Here is an 11,698-nt window from a genome sequence, read left to right as displayed (position 1 = left end):
GACATGCAAACAGTTAAGGTGCTTCAAATGAATTTTATCTTATAAAGATCCACTAATGGAATTTCTAAAGGTAAGAATCATATCTGAAAACTGGTATTATATCAATTACATGGTTGCCTTTCAACCAAGGTGTAAAACTCTATCCAATTGAATAACTCAAGCAGTTTCTGTAATAATAACTGTGATACAAAATTTGAACAATCTGTTGGCAGTGATAATCAAGAATCCGAATGTAAATTTCCATCCATGAATGTTCGTAAACCCAATGAGAGGTTGCTGAACAAAGCAGGAATCAGGTCACCTTTGAACTTCTCAACTCATAGCCAGGCTTCCTGAGCCGGCCAAAATTGGATTTGAAATGTCTGCATTCTTTAGCTCAAAATTGATTTGTCTTGCTGAAAGCCTCGATGCTTTCTACTGCCGCCGTGAATAGGAAATGGATGAGCTTCTGAGTTAAATACATACTCATCTAAAGCAAGAACATTTGTGTCTCCAAACAATAAATACAAATATTTTAGAGTTTCACCCAAGAAAAAGGTCTCCATCTTGTCTCTTCTTTGTGGAGGAACTGTCGTAACGTCGTCCAGTGAACTGTAACCTCCAGAATCAACCTTTGTGTACTTCTCAAAAGCCTCAAAGATTTCCCAACCCCACTCACGATATCTGCATAGGTAATTGCAAGAGTCAAAACAGTTGTAAAATCTTAAGAATTACTTACAATTCATTTTTCACGAAAAATGGTGAAATTTGAAAGAAGACGTAGCTTTGGTCAATTGATAATGTGTGGGTTTTTACAAACACAAGACTTCAATATACTTTTTTAAGTAAATGTCTTATGTTTAAGAGTACAGATGTTCAATCTAGGAAATACTCAGGAGGGCCGTTTAACCTAAATAATAAATTACATTAGGACATACTTTGGATCTTCTGTGATGCGGAACAAGAAGAACAATGATTCAACGGTTTCTGGACGCAGAAGATTGTGATGATCAGCAGGTTTTATAATTATGTCTTTAGCATATTTAGAATCCTTGTTGCCACCACCAGGACCACTATCACTTTCTCCCTGTTAAGAGTGAAATCAAATAATTTAGGCATCAAATCATTAGCATTACAAGAATAGATGAATAGCTAAGATAATAATTCATGAGGCCTCCAGCCTTTTTGTTCATACTGAATGCTTATCTACTCGATCTTTAAAGTTGTGTATCAATGTCGCAAAATCTATTGCATCGTCAGGATTTAACAATCCATTGGCATGCACGATTTCAAAATTTATATAGTACAGGAGATGACAAAAATTTCACCTCCATGTTGAAGTAGGCTATTTCCGGAGCAAGACCAGTAGAAGTTACTGAATACATCTCAACACATGTCATAGCCAGATCTTCTGCAAGCTTCAAATTTTCTAGGTCTTCAAATGAGAGCAAGTTTTCTCTCATAGCCTTTTCCTTCGTAATGCCCTTTGTTGCACCAAGTGCAAGAGTTCCAGGTAGAAAACATACCTACATAGAATAGTCACATAGAACCACAAAAAAAGTAAAAACCCCTGAATAGAAAGCATGAAACTTGTGTTCCTCTTTTAGGATAAATGGGAGTGAAAGTAGGAAAAGAACATTCTTCTTTTCTTCAAAAGCAATCAATAATTAAACAAATCTATAGAATCATTGCTCTTCGCTTTCTAGTAGGCAGCATGATGTAAATATAATTCATAATATCAAAGTGTAATGAAAACAAAAAATAAAGAGAATATAACATACCAGGTGATCCATTTTGGGACTGAAAGAACCTTGAGGCCCATAAGGCAATTCTCCCACAAAAACCAATCCGTTGGGCACAGATTTCCGAACAAGAAGGTGCTTGACTCCTTTAATTGATTCCTCATACATATTGTGCAAGTATGTCAAATTACTTCCCTGATTCTGAAGCCAGACTTTAATGAGGTACTCATAGTAGCTGTCACCACGAGATCCAAGTCTAATGTTCTCTCCACTAAACTCACCAGAATGAGGGCTGCAATCATGAGAAGTAGTTCCTACTTAGATTTCTTGAAACCTTAAATAAAGATGGCTTATGCATTGTAATAGTTAGACTTGATTATTGAATAAACTTATTCTCCCTCTGAATTCTCTCTATATTGTTTTCCCCTTTCTTCTCTCTTTCTCCCTCTCTTTCTCTTCGTTTCTCAAGTCTCGTTTTCGTTTCGATCGTGTTCCACTTCACCCACCATTTACTTTTTATCTTCATCATCACTGCACTGGAGGATCCATTGTGTTTCCTAAAATAAGTGTTTAATTTGGAAAGTGTTCCATATAATATGTCTACTAGGATTCCCATCAGAGTGATACTATAATATGCATTGATGTGATACCAGAAAAAACTCTTCGATATTAGGGAGCTGGATAAAATGAAATGGCAATAATGGATTCAAGCAATCAAGCCAAAATTTATTGGAATGAGGCTTTCTTATTTGCATCTGTGTTTCTCCTCACCCTTCCTTTCCCTTCAACCCAAGCCAAACACTAGTTGGATCAATACAAACAAACCATAGTGAATCCTCTAAAATGTGCATCCTTGACGAATTGTTTAAGCGCGCTAAGAATTGTAAAAATACTCATATCAAGAAATTCATTTCTTGGCCGACGATGTAGCAAAATATCTAGCCCTTAGCCTGATGTAGCTTCCCTCCACATATGGTTTCTCTAGTTTGTGCATCATATGTTTACAATTCAAAAAGTTTCAACAGTCCAAAAAAAGGCTTACTAACAATACTAGGTGCAAGGACCACCAGACAGAGTGAAGGCAAAATAACAGAGTTTCTCAATGAATTTATAAAGATACATTGGAAAACCTAATCCTTCAAGGTAATTTTGTGAGCAATTGTTGGAATGACAAAAAAAGAAATATTTTTCTTTACCTTATGTATATAGGCACCAGTCCCTCCACCTTTGGCAGAGTCTTCAGGTGTTCCAAGACCTTCATAGATTCCAAACTATACTTTGGATCACCAGTTAAAGAACTCAGATAATTGAACTCAAGCTGTAAAGTAGAAACTTCAGAAGTGCTACTAAGGCCATCAGGAGCAGGATGGGCAGAGCGGTCGTGTAGAACCACATCACTGAAGGGAATGGCGGAAGGACTTGATGTAAAAGCAATTAGCAGATGATCAGCCAATTTCCTAGCATTTTCCAGATAGACAACTGGTTTAGTTCCATTTTGTGAAGCATTACTACCTTGTTCACCCCCACTTAAATGATAAGCACTTAAAAGACCACCCATAATGCGTATGGTAGTTTCAAATAAATTTACTTGACCTTTTCCATCAATCCTCTCGGGAAGAATTTTTTCAATCCATGAGCCAGCTTCATTAATAACTTCGTCAGCTCCCATTATCATGGCCGTGTCAAGAGCATCTATAATGGTTGCACCCAGACCCCCTAACCCGTCAACTCCTCTATGACTCAGTGGCATAAGTTCATCATAGCCCATTGCATAGTTTTTATAGCCCAACCATGCATGGATAAAGGCCTCTTTCACCCTTTGTTGCCGGGCATTCCAGTCGAGTTCCACATTTAAATTGCCGGACTTATGAATCGTTCTATTTCTACTAGTGATTTCATCTGGCGTTAACAATGGAGGAAGCCTTGGTGGCTTTCTCCATAATCTTCCTAATCTACCACTTCCATCCGCAATGAGCTTTTCTCCTTGCTGATCCCCAGCATTTTTAGCAGTGCTATCAGTAGAAGGATGAATAGAACTCATGCGTGTCAGCATGAGGTATGCTAAACCGCAAATCATTAGCAACGTAAGAAACTTTCCCGTGGTACATTTTACACATTCACGTTTGCGATTACTAGTTAACATATTCTGAGTAATGACCTGGAGAAAAGAATTAAAAAATAAATAACTGGTGAAAGTAATTACCAGGATACAGAATCAGAAGTGACAAATAACTCTGAAGAAACCTCATCATATAATTCAGCTATATTTCTCAGACTACTTGTACTAATGTTACTAAAAATGTATGCAGCACCAATTTCTTCCAGTATTTTGCATAAATTTAAAATCTTTAGCCCAAAAAGTCAATTTAGAAGCACCTAAAAACTCTTGCAATCATTAGTTCTAACGAGACATGTCTATATCTCCAATTGAGTTGAAATTTGTAGGACATTCTTGCTACAATCATATTTACTGTGAACTAACTTGTTTAACAGCAATAATTTGCAACATGACTGAAAGTCTCGAAGGTAGTACAAGGATACAGTGTCATGGAGATGTAAAACACTTTAGACTTTCTCGAGCTAAAAGATTTAACATAGTGAATCGCTTTCAATTCGATCCGAGCATTTTCACTTGGTTTAAAATAAATAAATAAATAAATAAATAAATAAATAAATAATAATAATAATAATAATAATAATAATAATAATAATAATATATCCCCCACCCAAAAAATAAAATAAAAAATAAAATAAAAGGGAAGCAGACCTGAGTTACCGGATCAAAAGCTCAACGCAAAGAATTCAAACAACAATAAATGAGTAATAGATCACAGAAACTGAAATGAAAAGGAAATACAAACTATGAGATCTAAAAATTTCAATCAGGACCTTGAAGAAGGATCGCTGGCGAAACTTAGCGTTATCATAGTGTACATCTTTCATTGAATAGGGTAACGATTTCGACATGCTCTCTTTAATCCAATTTCAGCTATTGAAATCCGAAATTCAATTATACGGTATCTGTGTGCCTTGGTCTTGTAATTGGGTGATTGTGCGAAAATATAGGGACAGAATTTGATGACTCCTCGGGGAATCTATTTGGAATTGCGAGAAATCAGAGAAAACGGAAATGTTGATTTGTGTTCAGAACCATAAAGCGTGACCGTCTGTTCGTGTACAGGCGTTTGATCTTCGGATTTGTTTATATATGCATATACTGTTAATGACGAGGAAAGATGTTCTCTAAAATCAACCGGCTTATCGTCAAGGGTAGATTTTACGTTGGGTTAGTGCCAAACAAATAGAATTATTGGACTACTTAAAACACGGATCCTTCTATTATTGGACTACTTAAAACATGGTCACGTTTTCCATCCAATCACAAAATGTCTTTTGTTAATAGATGCACAGACGTATAGAAAAACAATTTTGCTACATGTACATCAAGATTGACAATTCAATGTACAATATTGTCAACTCCTCGTGTACACATAGAAAAATCCACAAATATATCCTTGTGACAATTTAGTGGAGGGAGCCATAGTTAATAGACCCGATCCGGTGGTCGATTCGAAAAAATCGTCGGGGTCAATGGTCAATGGTTCAACCGGCGGATCGACGGTTCAACTGGTGGTTTATTGTTAGACGTCAATTTTAATTATATTATAGGCGCCGTTTGGTAGCCATTTTTTTCAAAATGCATTTTTCTCTCTCTTCTTTTCAACCACACATTCTTTATTAAAATAATATTACACGTAAATCAAAAACTTTTTCATATTTTTCAACCACACATTTCATATCAATTTACTATTCTAAAATGCATTTTTACATAAAAATGTTTATGAAACACCCCCTATATTTTTGAAATAAAAAGGAAATGGTCCCAAAATCTAATATATTTATATTTCGCTCACATTAAACAATTAAGGACTACAGATGCGATAATGGTCTTGGAGATATCTAATATCTCCTTTGTTGCAGGTGTTCGAATCAAGTCTCTAGCAAATTTGTCAGTAAAATTTTTCTTCAATTTAATAACCATCTGGTTCACACATTGAACCGGATCCAATTCCACTAATCATCCGGTTCGAACTATTGGTTAGTGGTTTAATCGGTTTATGACCGATTCATATGCTTAATTGGTTAATTAAATCACCTGGATCGGACCAAGATCCAGTTCGACGGCTCCCAATCCAGATTGGCCGGTCCAATTTTAATAACTATGGATGGAACAATGAGAATTAAAAATAGACCTCTAAATTTGAGCGATCTACGGGTAATTAGATTTTTTTTTTTAAATCTTTATATTACTTGTATAATTTACACTAGTTAGGAAGCAAGGTCGTTCACTATCAAGTTAATTATTGCAAAAAGATTGAGCGACAAAAGAGATAATTGCCCACGGATTTTGCTAGAGCTTATAATATTGTATTCTATCATTTGAGCAAGTTTTGAAGTATTTTATAAGAGAGTCATGGTATTTTTAACTTTTCAAGGAGTATTTGTCATTTGCTGAGTCACTGTCATATCATTAATTATAGAATCATGTTATACTTACAGAATTCTTTTCCATAATTGTTTCACAGATAACACTTAGCAACAATTCGTTAGAAGTTAAAAAATAAAAAATTTCAATCAAGTTTTGCTCTGTAAAATGCTTGTTTTTCCTTAGTTATAGACCTTTTGTAACTATCATTGTACACCCAAATGTGGGTCCATGATATGTTATCTTGAGAATCTTAGATATTTCCTAGGCCATTCCAAACGAGGAAGTAGGCACAGTTTCGCGATGCCAATGGAATTCTGCCTCATTTTGAAAGATTCATGGGTTCTCGTCGTAAACGATTAATAATTCTATCCTTGTTTGAAATATTGTAAATCTAACTAATCTAGCTACTTTAATTGTACAACTATAATTGTACTATATTGAAAAATTAAAACTTGAGATTATAATGATAGTTTAAAAGGTTAAGACTTTCGACTTCGTCATATTTTTTTTCACCATAGTTCTGCTATCGAGCATTGACAATATTTAAGATGAGTACTGTTGACCTTCTAAAACAGACCTTCTATGTAGCCAACAGAGAGTAACTTCACTTGTATTCCTTCCTGCACACAGTACAAATGGTCAGAAGTATATGGCCATTCTCGGCGAAAGTGGTAACAGCCATATACACTTCAACGACCAAGTTAGTTGACGGTAAACTGCCTTATTCCTGTGGCAACAACTACTAGACCTTTTATCACAAAGAGGGAGGAGAATATATATACTCAAGTTATGAAGTTATGTTACCTTGTCAAGATCAGGGTCTTGGGTATTTATAGGGAGAAGGTTGAAAAGAGCACCGTTAGATGCAAGACACGTGAATTTATCTATCGGTGCAAGACGTTTACTCATAAGTGTCTGTCAATCATTTCCTAAGTGGTACAGGCATTTAATATTTCTAACTTGTAGTTGACACATGTCGCTAAGATGTTACATCTATCATTCCTAAAGATTTCTTGGATGGATCCTTGACCAAAAAATTCGTATCTTTGGTTAAGGCTCTGGCTTAGCACTTCGACGGTACCAATTCGGGACTATCACCTCGAACCTACCACTTCGGATAGTCCCGCACTGCCTCGGACCGGCTTCAATAGGTCACTGGGCACGCACACTTTGGCTCGAAACTCATCATCGGAGCACTCCACATTGCCAAAGTGTGGCTGTATTTTACTGGGGAGGCGTAAAAAGTATCCTATCAAATTTCTATCTTTTAATTGATAAACTCCCTCAAGATGGATTATTTTTTATTTGACTAGCTATATCTCTATGCTAATTTCAACCTATCATATGCATTCAACATTAAGAGATCCAAGTTAACGATGGACACAGACATTATAAATTAGGGGAGCACAATGAAATTTGTAAAACAAAATAAAGTATTCGATACAATAAAATGTTGATTGTCCACTCAATTATCTCAACTTCGATTTGTATTGCACTCGATTATCCATTCAACTATGTGCATAACTGCCTCACCGATCTACTCCCAAAATGTGTTAAAAAGGTTGTAGAATGGATGGAGCTACAAAAGAGAATGAGGGTTTATGAACTTGGTTCTTTGCCACCTTTCTTGTTTATTTTTGTCTAAAAGATAGCTCTAGTGAGAGAAGGGAAGATTTTTGCAGAAGAGAATGAGGTGAATCTTTCTTACATTTAAAGGCTAAGTCCTTAAAACTAAGCATTCAAATAAATAAGAGAAAACAATTGATTCCTTCATTCAAATACTAGACCAAAGACCAAATATGGACATAATTTGTATTTAAGTTCATCGCATAAATGAATGCTATCTTGCTATTATAAATTTCAGACGAAAATTAATTATTGATTTTCACTTAAATTATTATTATTTTTTTTTATCTATTCAAAACTGGTGCTTATTTTGCTTATAAGAAATAGATAAATAAAAATAATGGTTTGAGTTTCAACATTTGCATAAGTTGCTCATTTTAAGCTTAACCAAGCTAAAGTCCCAAACCAAATTATCTTCCTTTTTCCTGTTTTAATAAATTATCCTCCAAGAATTAAAGTTGCGAACTTATATTTTATCTCTTCACTCTTCAATTCCCTTCAACACTCTGCAGGCCCACTAGTGAAACATAAAGTGGGAAAGAGATGATGAGTTCCTGCACCCCAATTTTTCATACAAAACTCACACCATTTGAAGCCCAATCAAAATTCTCTTATGTTGACTGAAACTGCTTGACCAGTGTGAGTTTCTTGTATCAGAAGACCAAATTGCTTAAATAAAACAAGGGCATTTGCTAAGATAGAATGGATTTTGCAAATGGTTAAATATGATTTTTAATTTATTTTATATATATATGATGCTACCAAAAATTGTACTTGGTAGATCTCTCAAGTTTGAAGAGTGAGAAAGGGCACGAACAGAGCCTTTCAGTACCTAAAACAAAGGCAATGAAGTGTGTTATCGTTATCCCTCTGATGTTTAAGTCAGACAAGAAATTTATATGAAAATGTATACTGAAATTGTATGTAAAAACATACTTTAGCAATAAGCTTTGGTCATGTATTTATTTATAGATGTTAGTGATAAAGTTGTAATAGGATTCAACTGCCTGTAGCCCTTATCCTTATCATGTAGAGTGTTTGTGTTTATAATGAAAGTGTTTTTTTTTTAGTTTGAGTCAAGCTATGATAGATAAGTGATTTGGATGAAGATTAAGGTCACAAGGACTTGTAGCTAAAGTGGGATTGATGTTTTTGGATCCCGATCTCATGAAGCTCGACCTAAGCTTGTATCCTGACCTCAATCTTTGGGGCATAGGCCCGACCTTAATATGAAGCTCGACCTTGTGCTTGAGTAAATGTGTTGGGGGAAGATAGAGCTATATAGTTTGAGATAGGGACTTCAAACTCGAACTCGAGCTCGCATAGATGATGTTGTGGCCCAAGGGAGAGAGTGACGAGCCCAACCATATAAACTCGAGGATGTTCAAGCTATAGAAGAATGCTCGAGGTAACCTGACCTCGAGCATGAGGTCTTGGATGGTTAGGTCACACAAAAATTATATATATATACACATACATACATACACACAAGGAAAAAAATGGTTCTAAGTCGGTGGGTCACGTAACGCACGGGCCCATTTTGGGTCCGCCACTGATCCAAAGAATGACTGCACACACCAAAGAAGCGTGTATGTGTCTCTACCTTCTTCCTAAATCTTGGATTATCACTATACTAGTTTAGACAAACAAATCGCCAATCAATCTCATTGCTGCCCACAAATCAATAAATTATTGACCTAATAAAAATAATACTAATAATTGTACTCAATAATCAAATAAAAGTTCTACATTTGATAATTGAAATTAGAGATTTGTACTATGTTCATTCTCAAACTAGATTCAAACTTCAAAGTATGAAGTTTAGTTATACATCATCATTAGAGAACACAGATTGAATCGCTAGAATTTCAATGAAATAAAAGAGAAGAATTCTAATAACCGATGTTGAATCCGTGGACGCACTCCCAATAATCCCTTTGAATTTTTTCACTGTCTTCAAAATCCTAGATGGTCTCCCTAAGTTTGTCGACAAAATCGTACCCACCGGTGTTCCCAACTCTAGGCTAATATATGTTTTAGTTTGCATTCCTAAAAAGTCAACAAAATAGCAATTTTGTCCTCTGATGTGTACAATTTTTGTGTGACCCGACCGTCCACGACCTCATTCTCAAGTTCATGGTAACCTCGACCACTCTCCTATGGCTTGAACATCCTCGAGTTTATATAGTCGGGCTCATCATTCTATCTCATGGGCTACAACACCATCAGGCTCGCATAAGCGTTCTCGAGCTTGGGTTTTAAGCCCCTATCTTGAACTATATAGCTCGATTTTCCCCCACACATTTACTCAAGCACAAGGTCGGGCTACAGGCTTAGGTCGTGCTTCATGAGATTGGGTTCCAGAAACGTCAATCCCACTTTGGCCACAACTCCTTATGACCTTCATCTTTATCCAAATCACTTATCTATTACTCAAACAAAATACTTTCATTATAATACAAACACTCTACATGATAAGAATAAGGGCTATAAGCAGTTGAATCTTTTTACAACTCTACCACTAACATCTATAAATACATGACCAAAGCTCATGGCTAATGTATGTGTTGACACACTAAAAGTGCAGCCCAAATCAAATAGCCTAAGGAATGAAGCCCAATTGAGAAATTTCCAAATCAAATAGCCCAAGGAATGAAGCCCAATTGAGGAATTTAGGATAAAGGCTCAGACAGGGTTATTAATGAATGCAATGGAAGCCCACGAACACAGTAACATCATCGCCCAAGCTTGCAAGACGCCCAAAATCTGAGCGAATGGAGTGCCTTACAGTCGCTCAGAGCGATGACCCTGTTCTCGCCCATACCTTCGAATCGCCCAGGATCTTAGCAAACATAAAATGTTATGGTTATCCAGAAATGCAGTTATTGAAGCAGTTATTGAGTAACCTTATCACATTTCACGATTTAAGGAACTTAGTTGAAGGCGGTTGAACGACAAAGAGTAGTGGCAGCAGTTAGAGACGGTAGTTCCACGAGAAGTTAGCCACCATAAAGAAAGTGGGTAGTTATAGAGCAATCAAGAAGTTTCCAAGTGGTTTGTCACGAAGAAATCATCAAGGAATATAGAAGGAAGAGAAGACATAGAGAAAATGACCCCGAATCAAATACTCTCAAACAGAGAATATGTAATTTCAATTTCTTAGTTTAAACTTAAACATTTCTTTCAGTACTTGTGTGCTTGCGCCCCTTGGAGGCATTTTGTTTAGTTCTAATTGTAAATCATTGCCAATAAAATACCCCTTTTTGAGACTTTGTTTTAAGAGGTTTGTTCCTTACACAATCGTCTAATCTTTTTTTAATTGTTAATGACTACCCGCGCGAAACAATTTGGCACGCCCGGTGGGACCTTGGTGTTTGGTGTTGAAGATACAAAAGGCGAAACAATTTGGCACACCCAGTGGGACCTTGGTGTTTGGTGTTGAAGATACAAAAGGCGAAACAATATGTCTCACAAATCTGATAAGGAAGCAGCAAGTCAGGGAGGAGTCCAGTCTGTGATCGAGCGATATGAGCAGCATAGCTCTCCATGAACAGAGGTACAGAGTCAGAGCAGTCACAGTCGTTACGAACCAATGACAGAGTTGAGTCCTCGAACTATGCGTGCATTACTTGGAGAACTCACACAGGATGTCGTTGAACAGGTAAATCTATGAAATATTCATAATATGAAAAGATTTACCCAGAATGGAAATGCACATTATGACAACATGGCTAAACAACTGAATACTTTGAATGAAATAATGAATAAGTTAGTAGGCATAATTTGTCAGCCAGTTGTGCCTCTTGCAAATCACTTTCAAGCTAGGATAATTGTGGGACATAATCCCCCAGTCTTAAGTCCA

The 11,698-nt window shown here is 36.2% G+C and overlaps 1 protein-coding gene across 1 annotated transcript; it reads right to left on the bottom strand.

Annotated features, from left to right (window-relative positions):
* Positions 1 to 19: 19 nt before the first annotated feature.
* LOC111402240 (mannosyl-oligosaccharide 1,2-alpha-mannosidase MNS3-like) lies at positions 20 to 4,987 on the bottom strand. The gene is made up of 6 exons (XM_023030406.1): positions 4,611 to 4,987; positions 2,918 to 3,879; positions 1,761 to 2,013; positions 1,308 to 1,505; positions 918 to 1,066; positions 20 to 663 (listed from the first exon to the last, which is right to left on the bottom strand). The coding sequence occupies exons 1-6, from the start codon at positions 4,686 to 4,688 to the stop codon at positions 372 to 374; spliced, it is 1,932 nt and encodes a 643-aa protein (XP_022886174.1). The 5' UTR covers positions 4,689 to 4,987; the 3' UTR covers positions 20 to 371.
* Between the last annotated feature and the right edge of the window lie 6,711 nt (positions 4,988 to 11,698).

Source organism: Olea europaea, chromosome 10 (assembly GCF_002742605.1).
Source record: "Olea europaea var. sylvestris chromosome 10, O_europaea_v1, whole genome shotgun sequence".
Classification (NCBI taxonomy): Eukaryota; Viridiplantae; Streptophyta; class Magnoliopsida; order Lamiales; family Oleaceae; genus Olea; species Olea europaea.
This window is presented reverse-complemented; position numbering and strand designations above follow the sequence as displayed.

What these genes read in the sequence shown, in the direction of transcription:
- LOC111402240 (XM_023030406.1), bottom strand. Translation starts at nt 4,688, where the DNA reads ATGTCGAAATCGTTACCCTATTCAATGAAAGATGTACACTATGATAAC. An exon ending in CTGGTGCCTATATACATAAG is followed by an intron (nt 2,014 to 2,917) that starts GTAAAGAAAAAT and finishes TCATGATTGCAG; the next exon opens with CCCTCATTCTGGTGAGTTTA. An exon ending in GTCCCAAAATGGATCACCTG is followed by an intron (nt 1,506 to 1,760) that starts GTATGTTATATT and finishes TATTCTATGTAG; the next exon opens with GTATGTTTTCTACCTGGAAC.